A 15,770-nucleotide genomic window follows, 5' to 3' on the forward strand; every position below is an offset into this window, starting at 1 on the left:
GTTGGACGTCCTTATACGGATATACTGGACTTATTAGAAATATTGCATTTAAAGGGTTGATAGTGAAAATGAACAAATTGACGAGTCACATTTTGAGGTTATAATGTTGAATCTATTATATATGAAGAAGCACCACAACAGCTACATGTACATACCTGTAGATGTGAAACACCGAGAGAAAAAACGCGTATTATAGATGTTTTGAAGCGTGTATGTATATATTTGTAGATGCTTTATTCATGGCACATAATTTCTCTTGTCCTCTTTTATCCATACATGAGTATAAACCATAAATATAGCCATAAATATATTGTTTAGTTGAACTTTTTCACTTTTTGTTGTGACGCCCTCCAACACACCTGTCACGCGGTCACATGTGCAGCGAGGTCTTTCAGTTATTTGAAGTGTTGGAGTTTGTCCTGAGGGTGGCGCTAGAGGAAAGGTAATGGAGCCATTAAAAATCTGAAGGGTTCATCCTCTGGGCAGCAGTGCATTTCATGGCAGTCTGCCCATTTGGTTTTGATGTCTCTTGTGTGTACGTGGTGCTAAAGGTCAGGGGGGTCACCGGTAACATGAACAGTTTGACCTGTACTGATCTTGTTTTGGACCAAAGTGCGACAGCATGTCTTATGGCAGAAATACAGCAGATTTTGTTTCCATTTTGTTTAATATGTGGCTGCTGGAGAAAGACCCTCAGCGACGTTACTCCTTCCTGCTGAGGAGCTGCAGCACAACGGCGGCTGCAAAGAAAATCCTCTTATTTCAGTTAACATTTGAATTAAAATGGAAACTGTAAAGCGCAAAGCTAGAAATTATAAAAATATTTTAGCAAATGCAACGAAAAATAATAAAATCAAAAGACATTCTAGTAGATTATAATCCATAAAAAATTGTTTTTATTGTATTTGTATTATTTAATTAAAAAAATTAAGTATGATAATATTTAAAAAAAAAGATATAACTAATTACTGATACATTTTGTGGTCAGTTTATTCGTTTTTATAAATAGTTTGATTGAAAAAATATTAATTGAATTAATCAGTTTGTCTCATAATGTGTCAGTTGCTTTTGCTGTTGTGATGAAGCCTGACCGGAAGTTGTCGCGTTTAGGTGGCGAGTAGGCCATCGTCTTCTGGTTCTGCAGACACGATCTTTGTTTGGAGCCAAAGGAACGTTCTGGCACCCGGAGCTCAGCACGCGAGAGCCGCCGTGCGTCCGCACGCTCCGTTAAGAGACCCGGAACGTAACAGGAACTCAGACGGGTCCGCCTTCAAATTAAAAGCCTTAGAACTTGTCATTTAAAAAACAGCTCCTCTTGTTCACGTGCAGAAGTGCCCTTGAACAAGATTGTTAACCTGGGAAAAGTAGTAGTTTGACAAACAATCCCAACTCAAGGTCCACTCATTATTTCTCCAGAGCTTTCAGTCGTATGACATGGTCATCACCAGTGGATGGAGTTTGCTAGAACTGTCAAACTGTCAGATGGGTTGAAAAAAGCGTGGATGGTGGCATGATTTGTGTTTATGTATATAACTGGGTATATTGATTTATTTATTCCGTGTTTTTTTGACTTCACATTTCTAATTTTACATTTAATAGAAATCATTCATTTTAGACCCGACAGAAGAGACGAATAAAGGATTTATTTTGGAAATAAAACAGCACAGGGGGGGTTTTTAGAGAAAAAGCAGTTGTTGATCCATTTAAATGAATAAAACATTGAAAGCTTGCACAATATGTAGTTGAATGGCGAACTAACTTAATTTAATGCTACTCAGCCTGGCATCCACAGACCATTGAGTCACACCTCAGATCATTTTCGATTTCCAAGGGGCGTTACCTACGGGTGCCGCAACGGCCAATAAGATCTCGCTCCTGTTTACAGTCATTGTATCAAACCTGCCCCATATTAGATAAACGGCTGTGATTGGTCCGACCAGATCCAGGTGGGTGGAAATCTGTCCGAATGGGAGGGGGAGGACAAGACATACCTACCAGAGCAAATGAAACAAGAGCTCGCAGATTCGTCTGGTTCCCCACCTGAGTACTACTACTAAAAATAATAATAATAATAATAATAATAAAAATTAAATATTTTGAAAAGAACACGCCTGCGGCCACGCACACTGCTTTTATTTCGAAACTGTAACCGGAAGCGCCGCGCTCGCTGCCTTCAGTGAACCTGACATGGTAGACTCAGCGCACCGCGGTGGGATTTTACGGAAGATGCTGAAGAAACGGGAGCTGTTGGTAAGTTTAACAATTATTGACTTCCTTTAGAATGACGACTCGTTGAAAAAGACAGAAACCACCTCACACTGCTCGTGAAACAAACATCTTTTTATTTTATTTTATTTTATTTTTTTTTTTAAAAACACGGAAACCTCCGGGGTTGAGAGTTGGGAGCTCGGCAGCAGGTATGTTTGGTTAGTTTACCTCCCCGGAGTGGAGCTCTGTGACCCGCTGTTAGCCTGCTGCTGTCACCGGGGGAGGCTAACGTTAGCTAGGGAGTCCGGGACTGACATTGCAGTTTGTTGACATGTCGGTGGACGAGTCGTGGATTCGTCGTCGTCGTTGTTGTTGTTGACTGAGTTCAAATGTTCAGCCTCTCTCTGTCACTTCCACTGCTCGTCCTTGTTTGCTCGTATCAAGCCTGTTAGCTAGCCGGCGGTGCTAGCTAGCTAGCTAGCTAACAGTGGCTAACATGGATATAAACGTCCTGTGTGTGTGTGTGTGTGTGTGTGTGTGTGAGTGAGAGAGTGAGAGATGCTGGTTGACATGATGCCGTGATAGTGAAGGTTATAGATTATTACAGTAACAATAAGTTTGTCTAAACAGCTCTAATGATTGCAGGTGAATCTGAATTAATCAAATGATTGCAGGTGAATCTGAATTAGCTTTTTGTTTTCTTGTCTGTGTGTGTGTGTGTGTGTGTGTGTGTGTGTGTGTGTGTTGCTCATTTCATAGAGTTAGCTACACTGCAATGTAAAAATAATCACTACAAACACGACACAAAGACAAAGATGCTCTTCTCCACTGATCTGTGTTGTTTTTTAGTCTTCTGGGTTTTATTTTTCCTCACATAATTTGTCACGTAAAGCATCTCTGAACATCTGGAAAAGCACAAGCGTAGTTATTAGAGAGGATGCACTGAACTTTAATGATGAAGTTGTGTGCTTGGGATAAGATGGGGAAAGTGCCATTCAGGTTCAGCAGTCAATATCTGTGACGTTAATAGCTTAAAAAATCAGTTGAGATCTGTTTGATATTTAAATCTTAATCTAACACACTGAAACCGGTGTAACCTACTTGTGTTTACTCTAGGCCTGCAGCGAGCAGACTGATTCTTCTGAATCAGGGCGTCCTGTACTTGGATCAAGTATCTCGTGAACAATAAGGTGTAAAACTGAGACGCACCAATCTGATCCACCAGATCTGGACCAGCCCTGATACCGACCTGATTGAGCGGATCCGGTATCGGCCAGGTGACTGACCCACATTAAATACGGTTTCTTCATCAGCTCGGCGTTTCGGCCATCAGTTACATTCATTCAGTCACGGCTCAGTTTTAAATAACACAGCAATCTTGGCACAGAAACACTTCAGCTTTTAGTGGCGACGAATCCGTGTTAATTACCTGCAAATGAGATGAGCAGTGGAGGATATGAAACGTTGATTAAAACAATCTGACACGTTGAAACAGGTGTAGCTCACTGACTTTTACACTAGAAATTAGGGCTGCACAATCGCAATATGGCGCAGTTTTTAAGGTCAAACGTGTGATTTTATAATGACTTTCTGCGGTGCTGCAGAGACGCCCCCGGCCTACAGATGTTGTTCTCCAGATGTAAGAAAACATGTTTGTTTAGTACAGACCCCAACAAATGTCACATCATCATGAGTTTAATAGTTTTTTTTCAGTGAAAATTAAAATTGTGATGCAAAAATGATCATTCGCGCTAATCGTGAATGCAGATACCGAACCGTATCCTGCAGCCCTGCTAGGAGCGCACCAAAACAGCTACTGCAGCCGCCGCTTGATTCAAATAACGGGGCTCCTGGTTCAGAGCTACGAAGTTTAAAAGCTTCGATTATTGATCTGATATGAATGGAAAAATCTGACTCCTGAAACTAAAGTGAGGTGATCACCTGATCGTTTCTCTTAAAGGTCCAGTGTGGAGGATTTAGTGGCGAAATTGCAGTTTGCAACCATTTTAACACCGCTCGCCTCGCCCTCCCCTTCCAAGCGCGCAGGAGAAACTACGGCGGCCGTAAAAAACACAAAAGGCCCTCTCTAGAGCCGCTGTTTGGTTTGTCCGTTCTGGGCTACTGTAGAAACATGGCGGTGCAACATGGCGGCCTCCGTGGAAGGGGACCCGCTCCCTCTGTAGATAAAAACAGCTGATTCTAAGGTAACGAAAACACAAGGATTCTTATTTTCAGGTGATTACACATTAATGAAAACACACTTATGAATATTATATTCCATCTCTGCCGACAGCTGCTCCTGAATGCTTCACACTGGAGCTTTTAAGAAGAGGCACCGCTCTGTTGCTCTGTTGAACTACAAACAATCCCACAGCGACGGAGCAGGGTGTTGTTTCACAGCCTCGCTATATTTGGCCGAGTACAGACATCGGCCTGCCGAGAGCTCATAAATCAGCCAACGTTTTAATTCTGGACTCGGTCAAGTTGCATTAACATTGATTATCTACAGCTGTGCGCCGTCATTTGTCAGTTAAAAATGATAAGCTGCTACCTGAATGTAGTGAATCCTGGTGTTTTAACCGTAGCAGTGAGTTTGAGGACTGAGCTGGTGTTATAACAAACTCTGCAGCTCTGAAACAAAACACTGATAGGTTGATCAAATATTGACCGTTGAGGCGGTAGGGCTCTAGACGCACCGCTCAGAAATGCGACCCTATACGATATTAATAGTTAAGAACTGCTGGATTTACCAAACAAAGGTGAGATCAACTTTTTTTTTGGAAAGCGCTATCAGAACATGTGACCGCATTAAAGCTGTCCCAGATTTCAGTGTAACACTACTGTCAGTGTTTGAGTGGATGCAGCAGCAGCAGCAGCAGCAGCAGCGCTGTGACTTCAGCAGTTTGTTCAAATAAAACATCCATCTTCCTGAAACGCACCCAGAATATTCTTTCAACTCGCTCCAGACAGGCAGCGGGACTGGACCGCCTTGATGTGATTGGCGATTTATAAAATCCCAAAATTAGTGCTGTGTTCACCCCGAGACAGAGCTGCCTTATTGTCCAGCGAGCTTAAGCCTTCAAACACCAAACTGAACATTGTCGCTGCTGTAAATTTAAAACACCTTAAGCTAAATCTGACTCATCACGTTAGATTTTCCCAGCCGAGACAAGACGACCTGCTTCCTGTTTTATGAAGCGGTCTGTTTTTTTTTTTATGTCAGACGTCATGAGGAAGAACAGATTCCCTTCACGTCTCAGACTGACTGACCACCCAGCTGTGATATTTACCCACCGAGCAGCAGAGACGGCGAGCGGTCAGTGTGGCGGCTCAGCTCCTCAACAATAACGCACTTCATTATAACCTCCGAGGACGAGATGCTGGGCCTTTCTCAGTCTGTGTACTTGTGTTCCCGTTAAACAGCCTCAGGACCTGCCCCAGTTCAAGTCCACATTTTGACAAGATCGCTCCAGGAAGTGTTCTGCTTCTGCTCATTTTGTCAAGGTTGCTTTGGGAGCTAACTGTGTGTGTGAACTTAGGGTAGACAAGTTACCCAGCATGCATTTCACGTCAACCAGCCAAACCAACGAACCAGAGACAGTTTTTCGTGAATCCTGTGGGAGTCAGTTTCACTATTCATCACGGGACTGGGACGGGACTGGGGGGGACGGGAATCATAGGTCCATTTTTCTGTAGAAATACGCAGTTCGGGAGTCTTTCTTCTGGGATTTGGGACGGGACAGGAGTGAAAATCCACTCCCGTGTCACCCTCTAGTACCAGTGTCCTGAGGAGCGGCATCAGGGCCGATCCTTTCTCCAGTGAACTCGGCGGCGTTTTGTCACCTCGGCCTGCTAGTGTTGCAGCGCTGCTCTCCTCAGTGGCAGTCTGGCTTTACACTGCGAGCATTTCACTGCATATACATGTGTTAATGTGAAAAATGATTGGGTAGCACCTGTCGTTGACTCTGGTCTGACACCCAGGTCGGCAAAATACACAGATTCACTGAACACATCTGTTAGCTCTCCTCTTTGGTTCAGCTAGCAGCTTGTCACGTTTAGCGAGAGCTGACCGTCACTTTCACGGGTTAAAACGACAGACGTCGGCTGCTGCTAATTAACGTTAATTACATGAATAACTTGATGGCAGGTCATCAGTTTCAGGAGTCCCGTTCTCCCAGTTTAAACTTTCATTCATATATCAGTAATTTAAGTTTATAAACTTTAATAGTTTTGAATTCAGTATTTGGCTCAAGACGCTCGTGTTCCTGATTTTTAGAAAGTTAAAGCTGTTATTTCTGTGTGTCAGATACAGATATTGGATCGGACTTGGTATTGGTACTGTGTCACCAAATTTAGTTTTATTTTTTAGGTGGAAAATTAACTTCAGATATTGAATATGTCATTGATTTATCAAAAGAAAGCCCACTTGAATATTTGCTCCTGCTTTTTCGGCGGGTCCAACATCGATGGTTCGAACTTGGTAAACTCTACAGTATATCGAGAAAACCTCTAGTGTTTGCTGTTGCTTCGGGCTGCAACTAATGATTATTTTCTTTACCAGTTAATCTGCCAAATAACTTCAATCATGATAATCCAAATAATCCAAAACCCAGAGATTTTCAGTTTACCGTCACAAGACGAAGGAGAGCTGCAAAGATCATTTTTAGCATTTTGCTTCAAAAGTAGCTCAAACGATTAATCGGTTATCAAAATAGTTGGCTATTAATTTTCTGTTGATCAACTGAATGATCGCCTGTCGCTCTCTCTCTTTGCGTAGAGGTCAGAGGTCAGGGGTCACGGCTGAAGAACAGCGACCCTGCAGCTGGATGGGACTCAGTGCCTTGCTCGCAGACACTTCAGCGGCCTGTTGTAGTTTTATTTGACTGTTTGGTTTGAAAGAACTACAGATTCATTAGTATCATTTCTTTTGTTTCAGTAGAACCAAATTATGATCAAATGATGAAATAATATCATTATACACAGTTTTGGTTTTGACCAGCCTGTTGCTATAGATCACATTTACTAACAACGACCAAAAGATTTCCAAAATATTTCAGGTAATAATATTTGTAGTGCTGAAACGATGAGTCAGTCAACAGAAAATACATCTCTTACAGTTGTGATAAGTTATTTGTTTATCAAGTAAAAATTGGTGACAGTGTGAACTTTTCTCTTATTTAACATCGATCTGAATATGTTAGTTCTGTAAACAGACACTTTGAGACATCACTGATCGCTTGTAATGGGCGTTTGGTATTCATATATACTAAATAACGAATAATTTGATCGACTACGTAACTTAATAAATCCGTGAACATCACCGTGGAGGTCAAAGGCATCAACAGAAGCCTGACAGTCGAGTGTAATAAGCTGCGTGGTTAGTGAAAATACCCCAGATGATAATTATAATATTGGTTTTATCTGTATGACTCAGCCGAAAAGTGAAGAACACTATAAAAGTCTGCAGAGTTCAGTGTAAAGCAGGTAGCTGTAGGTTTTATTGGTGTGTACTGGCTCTGTTGCCAGGCTGACATGTTGTTTATTCCTGATGAGCGGGACACAAAGACACCTATAAGCAGCTTATTCTGAATAATAAGACCACAACCAGGATCCGAGGCGGTGTTCAGGATATGTATCGCGTAGAGAAAAAAAAAAAAATTGAGTCATTTAATCCCGAGGCCGATCGTGGGCAGAGCGTGGTGTGTTTGCTCTTGTGTACCTGCCAAAGAGAGGAGGAGGAGGAGGAGGAAGAGGGGGAGGAGGACAGATGTGTGTCTGAGCGGTGTGAAGGTGGTGGTTAAACAGACTCTCCCCTCCCTCCCTCCCTCCCTCCTCTCGATAACCTATTTGTGGAGAGCAGCATCCTCTCGGTTTCTCTTTCACGCTCAGCTGCTCTCTTCCTCTGAGCTCTGCTCGCGTCCGTGTTCGGGTCACGCTGATGAACGGCCTCCGCGGCAGCCTGTTGGTCCGTTCGGCAGCGTTAAACGTCTGGCAACATCCACTCGGCGTTTCCCTGCAATGCTTCCGGACCCTTCTTCTAAACCTTCCGCTGTGTGATCAAGACAGAAAGAAGTTCACGCGGTTAGCCTGTCCACAAATCCGGTGGACAGCCAACAAATTTGATTAATCATCTGAGTCATTTATATAGCAGAAGGGCCGAACCCTCTCTGGTTTCAGCTCCTCTAATGTGAGGATTAGCCGCCGTTCTCTGTTTTATATCATTGTAAATCTCTTTGGGTTTAAGGACTGTTGGTCGGGCAAAACGAGCAACTTGAAGACGTCGCCTCGGAGTCTGGAAACTCGCGATGTGATGGTTTTTCACAATTTTAATCGATCAAAAAAAGATTAATCCGTACTGTTGTTGTCACAGTTGCTAATGGAGACCTAAATGAACGAACAAATCCACAATAAGTGCGTTTAAACGCGCACTAGTATCCTGGTTTTTTGACAGTCCTGGTTTTGAGATTATGAGAAATCAAGACACAACTGCAGGCAGGAACCTGGATACTGTTACGAGGTTTTTCATTGTTCCATGTAAACACCATATCCCCATATATGATCAGAAACAGCATAAGACTCAAAACCAGCACGTAAACACACTCAAAATAGCACAGACAAAATAATATAATTAACACTCACTGCTGGGAAGAGAGAGTTTTGATGGAGCTAGGCTAGCAGTTTCCCCCTGCTTCCATTCTTTGTGCTAAGCTAGGCTAATCTCCTCTCACTCTGGGTAAGGCTTGGCCTGGTTCCAGATCTCTGAATCGTTAAACACGTTTTTGATTTATTACATGTCATTATTATTATTATTATTTACATTTTTTCAGCAAGTCAAATAGTTGTGTTGTTCTGCTTATTGACGTCTGTTTCAATAAGCAATTGGGGGAAAAAATGATCTTTTGTAGGTGAAATTTAAGACTGGGGATGTCGTCATGTTGTGCCAGAGGAAGAAAAATGGCTACAGTTGTAAGTAAACTGTTGAGGCACATGCTGTTCAGGTGCATCACCACCCCCCTCTGCACTGGTGTCGGACATACCCTGCAGAGATGCAGACACCGCGCCTGGCTAAATGTGTATTTAATCTGGTCTGGGTTTGGGTGGAAACGGGGCTGTACTGCATGATGCAACTCCAGCCAGAACGTTTTGTAAACAAGCGATTTGCTCTGTGAAGTAGGTGTAGCAGGTCTGTCGCTGCCGTGGCTTCCCCTGGCATAAACACGGGCACAGCGGGGCACCGTCCGGGTCACGTCTTTTTATTTGCTCAGACATTTTCAATAGCCAACCAAACACTCGACACACCACGCCTCTGGCTTTGTCGCGCTGGTCGAGATCCTCTTCGTCTTTATTCTAATAAGACGCCTGATTAGACTCCACACAAGCATGCAGCAGTACTGATACTGTGATTACTGTCGCTCAGAATACTACTTCTTGTACTTCCTCTAATAGTGGTGCTGTTTTTTAGTACTACAACTGCTACGACTCTTCCTTAACCCCATGACCTTTTGCTTCTTTTAACATTGCAGTTTGAGAGAAAACAGCCTTTCCACCCTGACATGAGTAAAATGGTTTAATCTCATAATCCTAATTTAAAGGCACTGACAGAAAATATTGTTTATCAGTAGCTTCATTCAATAAATAAACTCCCTAAACTCTACAGTGGCCAGACAGACTCCTCTCTCTGTATTAAATAATGAATTGAATTGAATCTCCGTCTCCAGGATCTGCCCTGAAAGCTGCAGCCTGGTCTTGTTTTTTGTTTTTGTTTGTTAATGGTGTGGGGACCCCCCCCCCGATAATAGAAGTTGCTGTTGGGATGTTGAGAGGTTATTTCTGTTTTTCCAACTCAGTAAGATTGTTTTCTTAGCGATTGTTAAGGCGACCAGTGCGTTGTATTTTGACCTACTTTGCCTCAGTCTAGTTTTTCGCTGTGGCCGTCATTTAAATTAGACGTGTGAGGACTTGACCGTCGACCTCGTGACCATTTGGAACTGAGCTTAGCTGATCTTCATGTCGTAGCTGCTAATAAACGAGGCGTTCTGGTCCTTCCTGCTGTAGCCGCAGACCCTGAGTGTGGTCGGTCGGGAATTGAAATGAACCCCAGCAGATAGCCAAGCTCGTTGCTAACAGCCATTTTGGCAGAAAGCCAATCATCGTCTTGAGTTTAATTCAGAAAATCTAGTTGGCTGGGAAACGTTGAAACTGGAGCTGTTGTTCGCTACAAGCCTATAATGTCTCACAGTACAGTGCACGAGCCTGAGTCTCTTCTCAGAGAATAACAACACAGCCAACCTTTTTTTTTAATTTTTTTTTTAAAGATACATTTTTGGGGCTTCTTGCCTTCATTGGATTAGATCGAGACAGGAAAGGCGGGAGAGAGATGACCGTTGTCTTGTTTTTGTAGACACATTTTTGATGAACAACAGCGTTAAGTGCTAATCTCACTGACAAACACGTTGCATGTCCTGTGACTACTTCATAATAAAAGTCAACTCGTGTTTCACCAGTTAAATGCTTTTAATGTGAAGCTGCAGCAGTTCGGTTTGCATTAGCAGTAACATGAGACAGCATTTTTAACAGACACAATTTAAATATAAATCTTGGGAGATTGCCACTTTAATTCATTGCATCTTTGCCTGAGGAGTGACAGCGTGGCTTTATATACAACTGAACTGCAACTAATGATTGTTTTCATTTATTTTCTGATGTCATTAGTTCTGTGTCCAAGAATGCAGTTTCAGTGAGTCCTGCCAAGCCAGTCTGTCTTTGAATAGTGTTGTGGTTTTGGTTCCTGTTGTCAGGATCGACAAACTGCATGATGTTTTATATCCTGCCTCCGTCCGAGCCCCGCTGTGTTCGCTGTATGTTCGTACATCCTGACTTTACATAAATCAGACACTGAGCTGTTATGAAGTTGGCAAGCCATAAGCACGTCGTCACACCTAAACCGTGCCTGTAGCTGCCAGTAGTTCCTCACAGGATGCTGATGGTCCAAACCGATTTGGTTCGGCCACAAGAGCATAACTCGAAGCCTGGCAAGATGGATTCTCGCGGGATCTTGTGTAATCTTGTGGATCTCGCAAATCCAGCTTCCTCGCAAGGGAAGCGGACAATATGTAAATATATTAATAATTTCCCTTGAAATTTCCCATTTCAAGGGAAAGTATTTGTACCATCAACTCGGCTCTTTAGTGAAGCGGTTTTTACTCCGGATGGCGATGCAGCTCATATGAAAAATGCTTCCTCTGTTTTGGACTCTCCAGCTCTGTTTCATCAAAGCTCAGGACTGTCAACACAGTTTGGTCAGTAGCGCAAATTTGCATCTCAAAGTTGAACTTGATGCAAAAGCGGGTGTATCTTAGGTAGTAGAGCAGATGTTTACTTCATCTCCGCAAGTGAAGTCACTGAACATGGCATGAATGCTGGCGCGCCTGAAACATTAGATGTGAAGACTACATCTGCCTAACACCACACCGCTGTAGAGTCTAGAAACTACGTACAAAGCCAGAAAATGGTTGCTGTGCTTGTTGTCTGGATCCTGGCGATAAAGCAGTTACTCTCTGTCCACGTTTAAAGTTCACGTCGTGGTCTGTTGCTGCTCTCAGTCAGGCCTAATAAGAGTGATGTTGAGGTGAGTGTTTGAGTGCAGCACTTGAGGAAAAATGATCGTCCCTGCAGGGATCTGGCACTGAGCCCACACCGACTCTCAACCCCTTAATAGCGTTTGACCTGGATCTAATTGGAACTGCTGGGAAATTATGATAAAGGCTGCAGGTTGTAATGAGGACGGGATGATTGCAGCTTGACTGGCCAGCAACTGAGACCTGTCTATTGACTTGATTTGTGTTTTCCGTCTGTTTGTTTCTGTTTTGCATGTTAGAAAGTAGGGTTGGATGATATGTAAAAAATGTTTCCAACTGGACACCATCAGCCCAACAACCGGCGACTGCAGATTTATTTGCGCAGTGGTGTGCGTGCGAAATAAATGACACAAATCGCACAAAAAATCACCCCAAAAAACCCAACTGGCAATGGACTCAACCAATCGGCGACATATTCGTCCCATCGCCCGACCCTGTTGGAAAGTCAATAGTCAAATGAGGCTGCAGTGTGAAGGGACAGGCAGGAAAATGACAATCAGCCTCCAGTAAAAACCTCCTGTTACTCTATTTATTCTCATCACTCAGTTCAAGTAATGAATCGTAATAACTTTTCACCTAGCGCCATCATCAGTTTAAAAGTTACATTTGTCCAATTCTTTGGTTCATGACCAAATACCTGCAAAACTAATGACATTCCTGTCAGCCTCAGCTGTACTTGCTCTATAAATAAAGTTTTTTTTATTATTATTATTACTTTGTGTTTACTGCTAATTAGTAAATGTTAGTAGGCTAGCATAGGCCTGTCACGATAACTGCTTTTGTTGGACGATATATTGCGATAAATGATGATATTGTCACTTTAAGACCATTTTAACGCCACAGATATAAGCATAATAATGCAAGTACACCCTTTTAATTAACTTAAAATTCTTGAGAATATTCAGACATTGGAATTCGAATGTGGGAAAAAATAAAACATCCTAAATAAAAACATAAATAAAATCAAACATCTAAAACAATAAATAAGATGGACTCTCGGACTGCGTTAACAAAAGTCATTCATTCCTTAACGGGCGATATAGTAATGGTAGGGAAACCCTGCTGTTTATTTTGGCATCATGTCGGCTAAAATGTCGGTGACGTTCTTATCACGTCACATCCATGTAAGTCAATATCATGACAGGCGATAATTAACATATCGTACGATAAGTGGATAACGTAATTATTGTGACAGGCCTAGCCTAGCATGGCTTTAGACTCTTAGTCTTGTTGGTCACTAAAAAGCCTGCAGAAGTCTTTCAGAAAATATCCAGTAAATCTCAGTTTAAGTGTTAAAGTGGCACTTTACCTGACTCTAATAACTCAATTCATCGTCTCCACTTCGACTGACCATTTAACTCCTTTCAGTGCTTCAACTTCAACTGAATCTTCAGTTCCTTCGAACACTTCCATTTTAACTGCTATTTCAAGTTCTTTCACCTGCCACTTCAACCACAGCTTCAGCTGTTTTTCATCTATTTCAAAAGTTTCAACTGAAAATTAAGCCTTTTTCTGGGTAGAGCTTTTATCATTCGTCATCTTTTGGCAGGCCTCTTGGAGGTTGGGGGTCGTGATATAAATCTTAGGGTGACTAGAAGAAAATCATGCTTTTGCTTCACAAAATGCTTTTTGCTTTTTACCTTTAATCTATGTTGGTTAATCATATCACTTCAGAATTGAATCAGTTTCTGATCAAACGGGCTGAGAATGGTACATTACTCATTGGTTGAATCGGTTGAACTTCTCATAGACATCTGTTGTCTGCTTTTGTTTGTTAAGTGGTCACAAGCTAAAAAGTTTGGAAAACACCAATTTAGAACAGTTAATTTACATTTAATTTAATGTTGTCTGCTTTATTAAACACAGGTGAAGCTGACGTCACTAAACTGTTACCTCCCCGAGTATTTGAATAAATTATGTCAATTTAAGGACTTTGGAACGACAGGTCGTCTTAGATCAGACGCGTCAAAGGGTCAGTATATAGATCTGCTAGATGATTAACAGGTAAGGGCAAAAGACACAATATGTTTCTGCTACATTTCATTCATTTGGATTCAATAATAATAACAAATAGATTATTGTGATGTGTATTTGTTGCGTTGAGGGTACTACATCGAGGTATTTCCCCAAACGCTGATCATCTTTCTGTCTTTCTTTCCATCGTTGTTGTGTTGGGTTTGTCTTGCTCGACTGCTCAGACATCATTAAGGAAGATTAGCTTATTATCAAGGAGACACTTGCAGTGCAATCAGTTCCCCTCGACGAGCTGCTCAGATTAAATACCACAAAGGAAACGTACGCTGTCACCTCCTGAGCTGACTCGCACGACCAATTTAATTACTATACTGCCTAAACCAGGGCGGACATAAACATTGTCATTGGCAGTTGCGTAATTAAACCTTATCTAATCTAAACATTTGCCTCATTTATTAAATATGTGGCCTTTACTTCTGCTTTTTTCCCCCTTGAAGGTTAATTTTATTTTATAAAAGTGTCATAATTCTTCTGATGTTAGCAGAGGTGGTCTTTATTTCATATGTGGAGGGAAACCCGTACATGTAGCAATCCTGCCTCTGCAACAGTCTTAAAGGCCGTGAGATTACAGTACGTGGCACAGCTGCAAACTGTAAATGGTCCAGTCAGCTAATGATTATTTTCATCGTCTGTTAATCTGCTGGTTACCTTCTCGATTCATCGCCCACTGTGACGTCTTCGCGTTCCTTGTTTTATTTGACCAAAAAAGTTAAAACGCGTTCAGTGTACGATCTCAAAAGACAAAGAAAATAAACGAATAATCGGAGAAGCAGGACCTAAAGGATTTAGTTACAAAAAATCTGTCAATCGACTTATCATTTCAGCTCAAATACAGTTACATGTAGGACTTAACATCTGAAAGTTATTGATGATTTGTTCTTCAGGTGAGAAATCAAAGTGATGCTCAACCCAGAAACACATGACTCTTCTGTAGACTTGTAGAAACATGGCTGCACAGAGAAATGTAGTTTTTTTTTTTTAGCTTGAATTCATGTTGGTGAGTATTTCAACAAAATATGGATAGACACTGTGAGCCTCGACTGAAGTGGTGTCTTCAGCTGTGTTTAGACTTAATGTTTGGAGCAGACTGGCCGTACAGATGGACGATGGAAAAGTGGATTCTTTTGCAGGAGTGGTTTGAGAGATGCCTGCGGACACATCGTCACCGTTGGATTTTGTTGCAAGTGACAGTAACTTGTATTTGCTGCTAAAACGCCCACTGCAGCTGCCCTCCCGTCCTAAAGGGGGCAAACCAGGAGTCTTGATCCATCAGTTGGAAGGGGGGTGTGTGGTAAGATCCTCCTTTTTAAGCTCCAGTCACACCTAATCAGAAACAATCCTCTCAGCCTCTCACCTCTCCTCACAAGGCCTTACTACTCGGAGGAAACTCTCTAAAGCAGAGGACGGAGGTTTGCTCAAAGCAGCAGAGGACATACACGCTACTTTTATTTATATTTGGTTAATGAAGGATTAAGAGATACAGGAAGTCAGCACAGAGAGGAGAGTAGATCCTGGAAGTCTACCTGTGTTTTTAGCTAATGCTAACTTTGTTAATGGCTGGCTTATTGTCTCGGTGGTGGACCTGAAGAGAGCTGAATGGAGGAAGAAGAGGCCACGTGAAACCTGAGTCTGTACAGGTGTAACAGTGTTTTCTTGCTCCTGCCCTCGACCTGATCAAAGGTGATTGATTATAGCTGCTGCTAGCAGGTCAATTCATAAACCAGCAATGTCACACAAATTTAAAATGTCTGGAAAAAATGTGTGCATGGTTAAAAGAAAATTATTTTTCTCTACAAAATGTGTCTTTTACGTAGTTTTGGCAAAAGTCAAGACAAAGCGTATTGATCCGAAAACGAATTTTCTCACTATCAGCGATATGGTTCTAAATGA

General features: G+C 42.1%; 1 protein-coding gene across 4 annotated transcripts in view; it reads left to right on the top strand.

Moving 5' to 3' along the window:
• The first annotated feature begins 2,055 nt into the window (after positions 1-2,055).
• atp2c1 (ATPase secretory pathway Ca2+ transporting 1) overlaps positions 2,056-15,770 on the top strand; it is a 55,284-nt gene continuing 41,569 nt past the window's right edge. Inside the window, exons 1-2 of one of the 4 annotated variants that reach the window (XM_044208534.1) lie at positions 2,056-2,250; positions 3,325-3,485. Coding sequence is in view for 1 of the 4 variants with exons in the window: in XM_044208532.1 (XP_044064467.1) it covers positions 2,188-2,250 (63 nt within the window). In the remaining 3 variants the exon portion in view is untranslated. The other 3 variants (XM_044208532.1, XM_044208533.1, XM_044208535.1) reach the window with 3 other exon arrangements.

This window comes from Siniperca chuatsi, linkage group LG9 (assembly GCF_020085105.1).
Source record: "Siniperca chuatsi isolate FFG_IHB_CAS linkage group LG9, ASM2008510v1, whole genome shotgun sequence".
Lineage (NCBI taxonomy): Eukaryota > Metazoa > Chordata > Actinopteri > Centrarchiformes > Sinipercidae > Siniperca > Siniperca chuatsi.